This window comes from Zootoca vivipara, chromosome 2 (assembly GCF_965207765.1).
Source record: "Zootoca vivipara chromosome 2, rZooViv2.hap1.1, whole genome shotgun sequence".
Lineage (NCBI taxonomy): Eukaryota > Metazoa > Chordata > Lepidosauria > Squamata > Lacertidae > Zootoca > Zootoca vivipara.
In genome coordinates this window covers 75,260,421-75,277,550 of record NC_142584.1, presented here as the reverse complement: position 1 = coordinate 75,277,550, position 17,130 = coordinate 75,260,421, and the positions used below count along the sequence as shown (strand labels likewise).

Below are 17,130 nucleotides of genomic sequence, written 5' to 3'. Positions count from 1 at the left end.
AAAAGAAAATCCCGGAGTGAGGCAGCATCCCCTCTCCAAGCAATCTCTCCTTCCCCCTGAAACGGTGCAGCAGATCGGGTTTCATGCATATGCACACTTTTCATGCACTCAGTTGCCTATTTGCGCTCTGGTCATTTCCACTTCAGCTAGTCACCACAGGCGTGTGCTCCGCCACCCCACCTCACAAGAAATAAAGTTGCTTTCTGCTTGTGGGGCAGTGAGGGAGAGGGCGGCGGCAATCGGAGGGTGTAGAAACTCTCAGATCCTGCCCAAGGAATAAAACTAATGTGAGCAAGCGAGGGACGGGCAGGTGGTGATGAGCACTCCCCATGTGACGGTTCTGCTGGCCCAGAAGAAGAAAGCCAAAGAGGGTGAGTGGGGGTGGCGAGACAATTGGGGCGACCATGCAGTGCCTGGCCTCCTCGTGACAGTGGCAGCAAGCCGGCACACAGAAGCAGTTTCCAGCATTCTTGCATAATTGAAGGTAATAAGTAAACAATACTGTTTTTGTACAATGTCAGATTGCTTTTGAATGGGAAGCAAAAATATTGCCACAATGCTAGTTTTGTTATAAGGTAAAGGACCCCTGACCATTAGGCCCATCCAGTCGTGACCAACTCTGGGGTTGCGCGCTCATCTCGCATTATTGGCCGAGGGAGCCGGCGTATAGCTTCCAGGTCATGTGGCCAGCATGACAAAGCCGCTTCTGGCAAACCAGAGCAGCACATGGAAACACCGTTTACCTTCCCACTGTAGTGGTTCCTATTTATCTACTTGCATTTTGATGTGCTTTCAAACTGCTAGGTTGGCAGGAGCTGGGACCAAGCAACGGGAGCTCACCCCGTCACAGGGATTCAAACCGCCGACCTTCTGATCAGCAAGCCCTAGGCTCAGTGGTTTAACCACAGCGCCTCCTGGGTCCCAGTTTTGTTATAGACATGAGCATTTCCTACCCTGAATGTACTTCTGTTAGAAAAACCAAAGTGCAATAATTGAAATGGCAACCTCTTTCTTTTTACAATTTTCACCAGCTTAGAAAGTTCATGCTGACATATTGGATTGTGTCAGCCTTCAGCTTCCATTACATTTGACAGGCTTATTTCTGTGTATTATGTTTGCAGAAAAGATGATAGATGACCTTATAAAATCAGAAATGTGGATAGAGAGCATTGGGTTTGCTTTTATTATACATGGGAAGACCGGTCGCACAGGACCATTATGTCCAACACACCGTTAGAGCAACACAAGATGGGACAGATCAATTGTAAAACTACTTGCTGGCCTCAAAATGCCCATCTGTTTCTTAACTGTTAAACTTTAAATGTATTGCTTTTAATACCGACTGGGACAAATAATGTTAAGTGGGTACTTGTGCCATGTATGTGTATCCTTTCCCAACACTGCAATTTTTATTCCACTTATTTTGTCCAAAGATTAGGTACATTATATAATCACATCAAGGCTGCTATATAAATTAGGCTGAAATTTAATAACATGGATCCAAACGTATCTAATAAAAGCAACAATATTTTATGTTGGTTAATGAGAGCCAATGTGGTATCGTGGGTAGAATGTTGGACTTGTACTAGGGATAGCTGGATTCCCATTCCAATTGCTTTCTTCCCTATCGTTCTGCTTTAACTTAAGAAAAATCAGACATTCCTCTACAGGTGAAGTGACTGTATCATGTAAGCATCACACAACTCCTTCCTAATGAAGCCATTTTTCTGCTCTATCAATGCTCTATCAGGGTTATTACAAATGTTTTGAAGGCAAATGCTTCAAGCGCCTGGTATTAGATAATAGTCAAGAAAAGGTGCTAGAAGGAGCCAAATCATGACTATGAGTAATACTTCCCACAATGTCACACTCCACTCAGACTACCTTCAATTTATTGTTTTCCTTGTCAATGATTCAAATGAAGCCATTAAACATTCAACTTTTAGAAGTTGTAGGTTAGCACTTCAATATACAGTACTATTAACAGTTTTAGAGATCCTGAGGACACAAGGCCCTGTTTATTTTTCTGTCTGGGTAGTACCTCAAGAGATTTACTGCAAGCAGCTCTCAAAAATGATAAAGTCGTTTTCTAAAACTCAGCTTTCTGTGGATGATTGATTTCTTGAATGCGGCAGGAGTGAAGAAGACAGAGACAAGTAAGATCCATAACAAATCTCTCTCTTTTGACAAAGTCAAAAGGTAGAGGCGACATCATTAAAACTTCCACAGGAAAGCTCCACAACTTGAATTGTTTTGCCAAGGATCAACTTTCAAACTTCACAAGAGGCAAAAATGAACTTCCAATACCTTCATGATGAAGGGAAGCTTAACAAATCTTAATATCACATTATGTCCAACAACTAATAGCTATAGGAAGCTAAGCCATGGTTTGGCTTAGCATTATGTCCAAATCCTGGCTTACGGTTTGCGTTCCCCCAAACAAATCACAAGCTGTAAGCTTAAAGAGGCAGTGGTTAGAGTGTTGGACTACCACATTGGAAACCAAATACAGTGGTACCTCGGTTTAAGTACACAATTGGTTCCAGAAGTCTGTACTTAACCTGAAGCGTACTTAACCTGAAGCAAACTTTCCCATGGAAAGTAATGGAAAGTGGATTAATCCGTTCCAGACAGGTCCACGGAGTACTTAAACTGAAAGTACTCAAACCGAAGCGTACTTAAACCGAGGTATGACTGTACCTGCTCAGCCATGAAGCTTACTGGGTGACCTTGGGCTAGCCACCATATCTCATAGCCTAAATTTTGTGAGAGTAAAATGAAGAGGGAGAGAACCATGGGTGGCACTTTGAGCTCCTTGGAGGAAAGGTAGGATAAAGATGTAACAATAAACAAACAAAGGAAAACCTTGTTTACAGCTTGTTTCGAGGGAGACAAACCATGAGCTCACACTAGCATAAGAACCTGCTTGATCTGCACAATGGTCCATCTAGTTCAGCATCCTGTTCCCACAGTGGCCAACCAGATCCTTACAGGAAGCCCACAAGCAGGACCCAAGTGCATGCAAGAGCACTCTCCTCCCCACAGTTTCCAGCAATCATTCAGAAACATACAGCCTCCAACCATGGGTGCAGAGCACAGCCATCATGGGCAGTAATCACTGATAGCCTTTAAGTCCATGAATCTATACGATCCTATTTTAAAGCCATCCAACTTGGTGGCCATCACTGTCTCCTGTAACAGCTAGTTCCATAGTTTAATTATGCACTGATGAAGAAGTGCTGTCTGTCCCGAATCCACCAACATTCAGCTTCATTGCCTTACCATATGCTCTAGTGTTATGCAAGAGAGAGAGAAATTCCTATCCACTTTCTCCATACCATGCATAATTTTATATACTTCTATCATGTCACCTCTTTCTTGTCTTTTCTCTAAACTAAATAACCATGAATATTCCCATCAGGGCTGGCTCTAAGGCAAGGCTGGGTGGCGCAGGGCGCCAGGGGGGCGCCGCGTGTCTGTGCCCGCCCGCCAGCCATGGTGGGAAACGGGGCGAGGGGGGGCGCCGGAGCGATCTTTGCACCACGACGCCAGATATGCTTAAGACGGCCCTGATTCCCATCTTTCTTCTTAGGAAAGTTGTTCCATCCCCTTTATTATTTTGGTTGCCCTTTTTGAACATTGTCCATATCCATAATATCCTTTCTGAGGTAAGGGGGCGAGAAGTGTACACAGTGCTCCAAATGGGGTCACACCATGTATTATGATAGTGGCGGTATTATTTTCACTGCCTTTCCTAATGATCCCTAGCAAGAAATTCACCTTTTTCATAGCTGTCACACACTGGGTCCACAACCCCAAGGTCTTCTTCCTGGTCAGTCACTGCCGCTTCAGAACCCATGACCACGTATGTGATTCCCCCCCCCATCGCCCTTACATGTATCACTTTATCTGAATTAAATAATACATTATTTCACCACAACAGTACTTGCATAATAAGAATACAGTGGTACCTCTACTTACGAATTTAATGCGTTCCGAATGCACATTTGTAAGTCGAAAAAAATTGTAAGTCAAATCCCATAGGAATGCATTGGGAGAAAAAAATCATAACCCTATCTAAAAATTCATAAGTAGAAAAAATCCCATCTAAACTGCATCCAAGATGGCGGACGGAGCTCCATTCGTAAGTAGAAACTTTCGTAAGTAGAGTTAATCGTAAGTAGAGGTACCACTGTATCAGTTCCACCATGGTTGGTAGGAGTCAGTAGGAGTACAGATACAGACATGAATCCACTACTCTGGGCCTTCCCAGCTGTTTGTTAGGGTTGCTCTCAAAGACATCACATGAGGGTTGCATATGTAATACAGTGGGCATGCATTTGCCATGAAAAATGTTGTGAGTGTACATGACAGCATGGAGATAACGCATTATCACCAATTAGTGTCTACAGAACAGGCTGCTGTTAAATTGCACAAAAGCGGGGGCCAGTACCAAGAACTAGGAACCCTTATTAGGCAAGACAGTTGGTTTGGTTTGAATATTTTTATGCTGTTTTCCAACAACCAAGGTGAGCTCAAAGCAGCTCACAACAACAATAAAGCATTAACAAATACAGAGAGCACTTCCTAATTGAGGGCGGAAATATACAATAAGTACAATAAATGAATCAAAACAATAAAATTACAATAAATGAACCAAAAGAGTACAAATCACAAAATATGAGCCCATCAATCCTCTTCACTTGAATGACTGTTTGCTATCGCATCTAAGACACCTGTCATCAAGTGCATCACCTGTTGGGTAACAGCTACTCTAGGCAAGCTAAATTGAAGAGGTCACCCCTGCTACAGCAAACCTGGACAGGTAAAAGAAACACCCACAGCATTCTATAGTACAATCAGAACTATCATACCCTCCAACATTCCTCATATGAAAATAGGAGCCATTTCTCACTCCCCCCCCTAATTGACCCTCAACCCCCCATTTTTTGTGTCCCTGCCTCCAAAGCATTTCCTATCAGAAGAAGAGCAAGTGGCTCCACCAATACATCAATGGGAACACAGCACACACACTATCCACCGTACTGAGAAAAACCTTTATTCCTTGTTTTGTTTTATTCTTTGATAGTTACAAAAAGAAACACATACCCCAATAAATAAATTTTAGAAAGGTGCAAGGTTAGATGTCAATACACCTTGTGCTCCATTCCCTCCTTCTTCCCGCCCTGCGTGGCCCTGCCATCTGCCCCTCGGAGCTGGTGTATCACACAGGGCTGGGCCCCGGCAGCTGCTATGAGCTGCCCAATGGGGAAGAGGCCACAGGATGCTCCCTCACAACAGCCACCCTCACCACCACTTGGGGAAAGTGCTGGCTCATCCCCATCCCCTGTTTGGTGGCAGCAACACTGGTGTGGGAAATAGGGACATTCTGGGATCAAATCAGAAGCCGCAATGGCTTTCATAATTCTGGGACTGCCACTGGAAAATCAGGACACTTGGAGGATATGAACTATTCACTTAATTTGAAATTTTATCTGAAAACAGCATGCACCGATTTATTTAGTCACCTCCATTTTCCAGTTTGAATCGAAGCACTAACGTTTTACAATTATTTTTAGACTGTCAGAAATCAACCTTGTGCTTTAGAGAAAATACTATTAATCAAGTATTTAAACAGGAAACAATAAAATAATTAAAGAAATTCACTCTCTATATCACTAGTTTCAATGCAAGACTGTCCACAAAGTAATTCCCTTTTCCCAAGACAAGGTCAGAGAGTCTAGACTGTTGTGAGCCATAAGATGATGGTGAGTACACAACCCCAAAATAGCTTGCAGGGGTAATAATTTAAAATGAAACCACTTAATAATAATAAATTAATAAATTTTATTTATACCCTGCCCTTCCCAGCCAAGACCAAGCTCAGGGCAGCTAACACCAAAAATAACACTTAGAAGAGTACGCACACATTTTGCTTCAGAAATTTCTAGTTGGTCTGGAGGGCAAAGAAACAATTAAGGAGAAAGGGCCGAGTCATCAAAGGAAGCAAAGACCTTCAGGTGGCTGAATGTGGTAAAAGTGAAGGAGTGATATATAAAGGTGTGCAAAGGTATACATGGATATAGCTATTGTTTATGACTAGCCATATTCTGATAAACCGGGGGGGGGGTATTATCAAGGCCTTTTAAAAAGAAGCAAAAACTCAATAGTACTCAAATGCTTGACTGAAGTACTCTGTATTTCTGGAGATTCTCAATGAAGCTTGATGGATCTTGTTCAAAATCAATATTCATTTATAATGACATCATACTGGCTCTCTTTAACCACTGCAAATTGGATTTGCCCAGGCTGTTCTGTTGCAGTTGGGAATTTAACTGACTGTACAATGTTGTTTCTCTATGCGCTAATATTGGGCTGTAATATTTTACCTATTAAAATATTAAAAGTTTATTGTAATGAAATCATTTTATAATTTCCATAGCGAATGAAGTGAGAGCAAGTGTACATGCCCCTTGAAAATAGATAGCAAAGATTAAAGCAAGTTGCTCTGCCTCAGATCCATTAAGGTACTTACATAGAGAGCATTTAACAACAGGAAAATGAGTATGGTCAATACAGGACCTCAATCAACGAGTAAAACAAGGTATGGTTTCTAAAATACATTTTACTTGCTCTCATAATCAGCAAAATTATGCCTGGCATGCTCTGGTCCATAGGGTCACGAAGAGTCGGACACAACTAAACGGCTAAACAACAACACAGGGACGTAGCCAGGATCAAAATTAGGGGGGGCAAGGGGCGGGGCCAAGGCACAGGGTGAGGGGCCACAGTGGGGCAAGGAAAGCCATGGTCGTTCAGGGCCAAGGGGGCGCCAGGATCAGCCCGAAATCGGGCTGCTCCAACCCCCTCCTCCCCCTCCGCAATCGGCAGGGGCAAGGGGGCGTCAGGATCAGCCCAAAAATGGGCTGCTCCGACCCCCTCCTCCCCCTCCGCAATCGGCAGGGGCGAGGGGGCGCCAGGATCAGCCCAAAATCGGGCTGCTCCGACCCCCTCCTCCCCCTCCGCAATCGGCAGGGGGCACCAGGATCAGCCCGAAATTGGGCTGCTCCAACCCCCTCCTCCCCCTCCGCGATCAGCAGGGGGCGCCAGGATCCCCTCAAAATTGGGCTGTTCCGATCCCCTCCTCCCCCTCCGCGATCACCGGGGCGGGTGGAGGGAAAGCTGGCTTTCCCTCCACCCACCCCACAGCCAGCCAGGGAGAAGGGAGACAGCACCGGGCGGCGGCGGACAGCGAGGCAGGCTGGCCACCAGAGGCCCTGCTTCTAGGGGGGCAACTGCCCCTTCCTGCCCCCCTGCCTACGCCCATGCAACAACAATCAGCAATATGCAGTTTCCCAGTCAGAGCTACTTCTTTTCTTCTTCCCACAGCCAGCTGCCTCAATTATTCTGCCAGTTCTTTACCCCTTTCCATGATTTAAACTATTCTATCAGGACTAAGAGACAGTTGTCTTTGGCATGCCCTTCCGGGACACTTGGGCCATGGCATCTGCCTAAGTGTGCTGCATGGTTGACAGTAGGCCTGATCATGGTGACAGCAACCTGCAGCCTTCAATCATGTGGATAATCCCAGTGTTAACGCCCCACCACAGGTCTAGGCTTAATCACACCATCAGAGGCTACAGACTCCTGCTTCTACCTCACCATGCTTAGTTTTATGTTACAAAAATAACCTTTAATATGTGCATGCATGGGGGCATGCGCGCACACACTGTCATTTACATTAAACAAAAATCAATGTCAAATGCATTTGTCATTGTTTCTTAACTGTTGCTTTGTTGAGGTCTATATGACCCCAATACATTTAAATATATATTTAAATTAAATTACTACTGCATTTGCAAACACAGGAGTCAAGCTGAACTGCAGTCCTTTTAAGACCCTAATCTAAGGATATTTGCCAGAATTTATTTAACTTTAGGAAGCAATTGCCTGCAGTATTACAGGAATGTTACACGTCGTAATGCTACTGCAGTCAGTCAAAATCACAATGCCCAGATTTTAAACACCTTGCAGATATTAACAATAATCACTTAAATCACATATACACTAGTGGAGGGGGGCAGGGAACCCATCATTGTAGAGGTCTGTACTGTATTTATTTTCTTCCAAGAGGTGAGGTGTTCTAGAAGAAAGCATTGGAAATTTATGGTACTTGCTTTAACTACAAATATACAAACCAAATGGAAGATGGCAGGATCCCCAAGAACATACTCTACGGGGAGCTGGCTTCAGGCACTAGGCCTGTTTCCAGACTAACTCTGTGTTCCAAGCAGGTGCTGTAACTCTCCAATGGCTTAACTTTACCCCCAACTTTACTTCCATTGTCTCCTGAGACAGAGGGATACCAACGAGAAGCATAGCATAAGTGGAGGTATAGAAATATCAGACAGCTGAACCCCAGGGTCATCCGCGACTGGACCTAATGGTCAGGGGTACCTTTACCTTTACCTTACTTCCTGCTAGAGAACGTAGGTACAATTCAGTAGGAGCCCAATAGACAGCCAGGGACATGGCTTCCATGCATTTCTGCTGTGCACACTATAAGGAGCTCTATCACACTGGGCTTGCAATATCTGTGCAAGCTCACAGGAAGCTGCGTGTGCCAGAAGGCCAGAATGACAATGACGTTACTATACAACACATGTCTTCTAGAGTGCTTGATTTTACAACGCTTCAAAACTGCAGCCAGCAATTAAACCAAATCTCTCTGCAGAAATTTGAAAGGACCAAATGTGAAGAATTCAGATTATTTCAAGCCAATGACAGCGGCTATCTACACTGCATCAATTCTGCAATGTTTTCTACACAACCATTATGTAAAGTAGCAGCTTACTTCTAGCATAAAATCCTGTCAATCATAATGCTCTGTGAAATTACATATATGCACATCCATCAAAAGTTTGATGGATTCATGCCTCCAAGGGATTAAATGTTAAAGAAGTGATTTAATAATCTGAAAAGGTATGTTTAAATTATAAAGCAATTATCCATTTGCACCTAATCCATCTTGCCGCTTCCAGAAATAATATTCATGTTCTACAACCTCAATCTACTAAAGCACCAACAAAAAATTAGGAAGTTTTCACTATACACCAGAATTACTATCTTGCACCCAAAAAGCAAAACTGCTTATAAGATATAATATAATCAAGCTCTATATACAGGATTCTCATTCAAATTTATTTTTTAAAAAATTCCTTCAGTAGCACCTTAAAGACCAACTAAGTTTTTATTTTGGTATGAGCTTTCGTGTGAAAGCTCATACCAAAATAAAAACTTAGTTGGTCTTTAAGGTGCTACTGAAGGAATTTTTTTATTTTACTTCGACCCAGACCAACACCTGTAATTTGGTTACCTACCTGTAACCAAATTTATTTTTGTTATTTATTTTTCTGTTTATTTGCTCTGCTCACAATACTTCAGAAAATAATTGTTTTACATGTGCTTTATTTGATATTTAAACCTTGGAAGGAAATGCAACCTTTGTTATAGAATGTCTTGTCTTTAAAAAAATGCAGCATAATTTCTTTTTTTATTAAGCTCCTACAACCGTAATGTTAATGTTGTTTTCCAAATAATGTTGCACAGTGGTTGGAAGCCTGAATGTATTTTAATACAATATAATATAAATAAAATCATGTTTTATGCAGCAAAATGAGAGTGCTAATAATGCCATTAGAATGTTAATAATAACAACAGAAAGTTTTCTGTAACCTTTTTTGTTGCTAAATAAGAAAATGGCTATATTGATCTTTAAAAAACAACAACTGGCTTGACAGTAGTATATAAATTAAATAAGTAACATTTTGACTAAACAAGCAAACTACACTAGAAGCTGAAGCCTGAACCTTTCAACCCAACGGTCACATTAGTTACCTGGTTTGTCCTCTAACCTTTTCAGACCCAGAACCCACTTTTAACCAAAACAAGCATTTGGGCACCCATTTCTTAAGTCTTTTTGAACATACCTGCATGGCAGTAGTGCTCCTGTTGCAATCTTCCTTGGATTTGGCTGCAACCCATTAGTGCAGGGCTCCCAAACTAAGGCCCGAGGGCCAGATGCGGCCCAATCGCCTTCTAAATCCGGCCAGCGGACAGTCCGGGAATCAGCATGTTTTTACATGAGTAGAATGTGTCCTTTTATTTAAAATGCATCTCTGGATTATTTGTGGGGCATAGGAATTTGTTCTTTTTTTTTCAAAATATAGTCCGCCGCCCCGCCCCGCCCCCAATGTCTGAGCGACAGTGGACACCGGCCCCCTGCTGAAAAAGTTTGCTGACCCCTGCATTTGTGGGTCCAGTCAAGACTTAAGTGTTCTAGCTTACTATGTAGCCTAATTGGATTCATCTGCTGCTATTGCAATTCCTTATTACTCAACATTTTCATCACCTCATTTACCATTATAACATTGGGCCTTCAGTTGCCCACTACTGCTATTATGGAGAAACACATAGACTAGAAGTACTGAAAAGGAAAAGTCACCCAGGCAACTATCTGCAAGTTTTGCCTACTAATAGTAAGGCCTACCCTGCAGATGGGCCAGTGTGCTGCAGCTTCTGGAACACAAACGAGGAAACCCCAGGGGTAGGGGTTTGCCCAGACTGGCTATACCTAGTTCTAGGTGCTAGGAAGAGCTTTGCTCTGGCTCATCCTAGAATAAAGATTTGCAGGGGTAGGAGTTTAGCTTCAAGACAACAAACCTCTCAACTGTACTGCCCAAATTTAGGCCTATAAAACTTGAGAAAATTAGTTAAACCCAATTCCAAAGTTGATGCTAAACATTTTCTTTTTTCCCCCTTTGCTTTCGCTTCTGAATATGAATCTTAAAAAGAAAGCTGTGTGGTTGAATCTCAATGTACAATCCATCTAGTACATTAGCTATAGCTCAGTCAGTAGAGCATGAGACTCTTAATCTCAGGATTGTGGGCCTGCACTGGTCAAAAGATTCCTGCAATGCAGGGGGTTGGACCAGATGACCCTCGTAGTACCTTCCAACTCTACAGTTATGATTGTATGATTCTATCTATGTATATATAATTAAGCAAGACATTAATGTTTGTAGAAATACCGGTATCAATATGGGCATGATGCATTGATTGGAAAGACAATTTTGATTAATAATAATCATGGTGCCGTGCCAGTATGCTGAAATCTATTCTAAATTAGTTTATTAGAAACACACATTTATATACAACAGTGACCATTCAAGATAAAAAACAGTCCAATTTTTACTTCCTTAAGCTCTCATCCCGTTACTGCATCCTTTTGGTGACCATTGACATCATTACTTTAGAATACCCACAACCAATTTTCACATGGTAGCAAGAATGAAGCAAATTTCCATTTGCACAGTTTAAATAATTCTGGTGACCACATACCATAATTATCCTGTTTCTTCCTGCACCTATAATCAGATTGATAAAGTATGAGCAGCAAAATTCATACTTTTATAACATAGCAAGTACTACTCCCAGCTATTTGTCAACATAAAGTATGTGTATAGTTAGGCACTTACTTCTTTTAAAAAAAGGAAAAGGAAACTTGTTCCAAAATACTGACTAGAATAAAGTAGGATGGAAATGGAGAAAAACCAAACTGCATTACCAAACTGTTCTTTCCAGACTCTTCATGGGAGGAAGCAGAAACACAAGGTGTGAAGAAGCACAAACCTCTGTCAGTTGTGGTACACTGACTAGAATTATGTAATAAGCTGAGGTAGAATTGGGATATGGGCTGCTGATATCACAAATACTCTCAAAGCAAATGAACAGTAAATCCTCTGTAGTTCTTAGGAACAGCAGATCTAGGGGTAGAAGTATTTTCTGAAGGGAACCAGCCTCAGGTGGAGTAGAAAAGCTCTTGATACCCACACACACACCTGCCTCTTTACCTATGGAATATTATGCTGACAGACTTGCTCCAGAGCAAGTAGTCAAACCTAGTGCTTGAGTGATACCACCCCTGTAGATGTACCCCACACTACTTGTACTGGCAGATAAGCCATACCTGGTGTGGATTCTCTCTTTTATGCAACACTTATAAGAACAGAAATCATCTAAGGGTTTTTACCCGGTAAATCTAGATGTAAGTGCTTTAGAAGTAGCAGACCTCTTATCGCATCAATGGGATAAGAATACTGTAGTAGATTCACAGACCAGGATACCCAAGTCTAAGAAACAAATTTTGAATGCAAGATAAAATATGGTAGTTCTGACCTTGTAACATAAATGTTCCTACTGCTTTATCTAGATATGCACACAAAGAGGCTTCACCAGGAGCTAATGTTGTTAAACAAACCACTTGTAGCTGCTGTCTTATTCTAACCCAAAGAGAAAAGATTGTAGTAAATTAAAATATAGTTTCTTCTTATTTGATCCATATGGTCAAACAAACTGATCCTCATTTACGTTTACAGTACTATGAAAATATATTTCCTAATGAGACATATGCATTCCATGCAATATGCAATTTCATTTCTCTGTTACAAATCTAGCAAATCTTCATCAGTTTTTCTGCAAACAGAACCTCTGCCTTTAAAAAAGCCTTCCAAATAAAGAGCTTAAAATAGAATAACTCAGAAACATAAAACAGACATATTTAACAGAGGGACACCACAGCTGACATTTCCTAAACCACAATTATCATCTAGATCTGGAACAGAGTGTTCCTTTAACCAAATGTTGGCGAACTATAATACTATGATTGCCGTAAAATGAAAATCCAGTGTACCTTGGAATCTATTGTAATAGAGAGATGAATTTTAAGAGATTTTGAAAATGGAAAAACATGAATAGCAGGAGGCAATACTCAAAGGTACATAAGCATCACTAGTCTGGTGGGGAAATGCACATACTTTTTTTGCTGCACAGAAACCAAAGGAATATGCCACCTTGGGAAATGTCTGACAGTTGCTGTCACTGAATACCCGGGATTTGGTTTACGAGTTAGTCTATCTGACCAAGGCCCCTCTAAGCCTAGCATTTCATTTTCAACAGGCAGCCATTCAAACATCTTTGGAACATCTTAAGGAAGGCACGAAGGATCTCCTTTTATTTGTCCCTAGCATTTAGTACTCCAAATGCTACTGGCATGAAAGCTCCATTTAACTATCATGGCTAATAGCCATAAATAGTCCTGGTTTTTAATTTATTCATGCTTATAAACCGGTTGCTATCACCACATCTTGTGGTAGCACATTTTCCTTTAAATTCACACTATCATTTTGAATTAAAAAGTAAGATTTCTTGCTGTGAGCTGTATTAGTTCTATCATTTGCACATAATACCAGACAGGGGAAACCAAGACAAGATAATCTAAATCAAATACTGTACTGTACTAAACCATTAACTGTTTTTGCTTTAATTTCCACAATAACCATATTACACAGTGCAGGTAGATAGATAACGAAAGATGGGAACAGTTGTATGTTCAGTGCTTATCACTGGTTTAAAACCTCTTAATTTTCATGCACACCACAAGCATCCAAAGTAGCAGGAATGTTAGTGTATTGCAGCAAAACAGCGCTGTGATCCTATGCATGTTTAATCCGATGTATACCCCACTGAATTTAAAGAGCACAAAGGCATAATCCTAACCATCTACTCAGAAGTAAGTCCTATTGAATTCAATGGAGCATACTCCCAGGTAAGTAGGATTAGAATTGCAGCCTTACTACCAGGTAATTGTGTATAATCCTATTCACGCTTACTAGGAAACAAAGACCACCATGCACAGTGGACATTATTTCCAAGTGGACATGCATATGCATAGCACTGGATTATCATGGTACTGTAAAGACTAAGACATTTATTGAAACATATGCTTTTGTGGTCTAGAGTGGACACATAAACATGGCTGTCAGGTACACAGTAAAGGCATGATATTTAAAATGTTGTACAAAGCAACCCTTTGTGTTATAACACGCATCCCCAAACTGCGGCCCTCGAGATGTTTTGGCCTACAACTCCCATGCTCCCTAGCTAACAGGACCAGTGGTCAGGGATGATGGGAATTGTAGTCCAAAACATCTGGAGGGCCGAAGTTTGGGGATGCCTGTGTTATAATCTGCAGCACATTTTACCTCATAGCCAACACTGTAGAAACATTCTTTCCTTTAAAAAAAATACTTATTACAAATCCTTATATTCCACTGAGCTCCCAATCATCTCTCATTTAGATAACTGATCAGATCCACACCTGTCAGCTTCAGTAATGGTGCAGCCATCAGGTACTCACAGATCATTCCCCAAGTTCACTATGTAAATATTTTCCAGAGCCTCAAGGAAAACAGTCAAGCACCAAAATCAGATAACTGAAAACTTCTTGATACTTTACATCCAAGTTGGTTATTTTTTTGCTGTTATAAGACCTCACCTTTTCACATCCCTTTTGTAAACTGAGGTTTAATATCTTGTCAAAACAATGAAATTGCTTTCACACAGGATACATGCCAGTGATCTAGCAGTCACTGCGGTATTCATATTTGGTGGAAACAACTATGATAAATAGGACGAAAATCCAAACACTCCAGATCTGTTGAACTTACCCTCATCTATTTGGAATAAATCTGATAAAAGCTGATTAAACAGCTTGTCTCCATTCAAATACAGAGCACGTTCACAATATTTAGGCAAATTGTGCATAGTGGTTTTAAAACTTATATTTGGGAACACACCAGTCTCACACACCTTGTCTCATGGGTTCCATCTCTGGTGTGACTAAACACCACAGATACATTTGCAGGGTTTAATGAACACTTCCTGGCTTCAGCCCCTGCGAAAACCTTGCATGGAATCTGTACACAAAGGCCGCCATGGGTGATGGTACTGGTGTAAATTCACCGAGGTGTGTTGCGTGCTGGGAAGCTGCAGTCAGCTGGAACCTCCCAGCACATGTACTCCCAGCCAAATATGCACATGCATAATAGCGGCACGTGACAATCTACAGGCAGGTCCGTTGGCTTCCCCCCCCCCCCACCCTGAAGGTTGGGTTTTGTTTTTTGTTTCTTTTGCATACGGAGTAAAGCTGGAAGGTGACCCTTTCTCTGCCATTTCAGCACACAGGCAGCCCACCTTTTCTATGCCCTGTTGCTGCCATTCCACCTCAACACAGCGGCATTAGGGTCGTCGTCCCCCCCCCCGTCTTCCCTGCAGCCCAGTGGGCGCCCATGCAGCTTGACAAGCGCTCCTTCAAAGCCTACGGGCTTTTCTCCAGTGCACTAAGGCATGGCGGTAGCGCATACTAGGGCTTGCCATTTTTTCCCGCCTTCTGCTACTCCGAACCGGGTGGGGTGAGGAGAGGCACCAATCCGGACACTTTGCAGCTGGGGGTGGCGGGGTGGGGTAGCGGGGTTGTTGAGGGAAGGAAAGAGCACCTTACCAGTCCGTGTGAGGCTCATCGATGACCAGGAGCAGCTTGAACTTTTTGGCTGCCGCCGGGGAGGACGAGCCCGCGTCCACCAAGCCAGCCGAGGCTGCCGTCTGCTTCACAGCATTGGAGAGCGAGCTGAAGAAGCTGCTGCCCACCGACTGCTGCTGCTGGGGCGGCGGCTGCTGCTGCTGCTGGGGCGCCGCCGCCGCCGCTGCCGCCGGCTGAGGCTGCCTGCGCTCCGAGGCCGGGGAAGCCGAGGCCGAGGACGACGAGGAACCAGGCGCCGGCGCCGCCGCCGCCGCTGCTGCTGGCGGGGGAGGTTGCTGTGGCTCCGGCCGCTGCAGGTCGGTCATGTAGCCATTGGGCAGGTTGGCGATGAAGCTGCTGTCCGAAAGCCTGCGCCGCAGAAAGTTCATCATTTGGCCGCCACGAAGGAGAAGAGGATACTGGCAGTAGGGACGGCGAGGCAGGAGGCGCTGGGAGGAACAAAGCCTGGCAGGCTGCTGGGCGCTCGGCACGCCGCCGCCGCCTCGCTGGGTCGCTCAGAGGAGGGAAAGGGCTGCCTGCCTCTCGCTTGCACAGCGCTGGAGCCGTCGGCTGCTACTGCTACTGCTGCTGCTTCTGCGCTCGTCCCGCCCTCCGGTCTCTAGGTGGCAGCCGCCCAAGCCCGCTGCTTCTGCTGTGAATGTGAGCAGGCAGAGCAGCGGAGGACGCCCAGCCCTAGCCGCTTCACTGGCGAGATGAAAGGGGGACCCTCCGACAAGGCGGCGGCGCTCGTGGGCTCAGCGCCGACTAGCGCTCATTTCGGCGGGAAAGCCCTTCGCAGTCCCGGTCTCCCCCGCCCCGCCTCGCCTCGCCTCCCCTGCCTCCCCTCCGGACACGGGAAAATCCTCTTCAAAACAACCCCTCCCATCACCTGTGCTTTACCTCAGGGAGAGATGGTTTCCTACGGAAAGCTTCCTTTGCAACGGGGGGGGGGGGACCTCCCCGCAAGAAAAACTACGGGGGGTTTCTCATCAGACTGCTTCGACCTCCCTCCAGCCATTTGGTAAGGAAAGTCCTTCACACCAGTCAAGCTTCACTGCAGAGCATTTACTGCCATGAGAAGTGGACGTTCTCGGGTACATTTTTTTGACATGTGGCACCATAAGCATGAGGCAGGGCCGGCCCACCCACAAGGCAAAGTGCTGCGACCACCTCAGGCGGTAGGATCCACAGGTGCAGCATATCCCACTAAAGATCTTTATTGCCTACTTGTTCCTAGTGTACATCTTCACTCACTCCTTCTTCCATGGTAGGGAGGGGGGCACCATTTTGCGGTTTGCCTCAGGCGCTAAAACGTCTTTGGCTGGCCCTGTTCTGTCATGTAACTCTACTTTCGTAACAGTGCCCTTTCATGAAGAAGAAGAGACTCCAATGTTATTTAATGGTGTCATTTTTAAATACGGTAGTACAGCTAGCGCAGAGGTGGCCCAGCGAAACAGGAAGGTGATACCTCACCTGGTTGCTGCCACTCCACAAAAGAACCTCCCAAATCTGGGGTTGCATGGCTTCCCTCTTTTGCGCCGGTTCCAGTGGTGGCCCGCCACAACCACAGGAGAAGCAAGGATGACGCTTATCGGCCCACCTCATTGCCAGAAAACTGAGAAGTGGCAGCAGCATGTTCTCACAAGAGCTCACCAGGTCACCGCTGCCACTAGTTTTCCAGCAGCCAGTGGGGCGCCCATGGGGATTACCAC

The 17,130-nt window shown here is 44.0% G+C and overlaps 1 protein-coding gene across 1 annotated transcript in view; it reads right to left on the bottom strand.

The window, feature by feature from the left end:
• The window catches only part of SYN2 (synapsin II), a 150,936-nt gene extending 134,436 nt beyond the window's left edge, over window positions 1-16,500 (bottom strand). Inside the window, exon 1 of the mRNA XM_035106223.3 lies at window positions 15,401-16,500. Coding sequence (XP_034962114.1) covers window positions 15,401-15,810 — 410 coding nt within the window. The 5' untranslated portion in view covers window positions 15,811-16,500. The remainder of the gene's footprint in view (window positions 1-15,400) is intronic.
• Window positions 16,501-17,130: the final 630 nt, after the last annotated feature.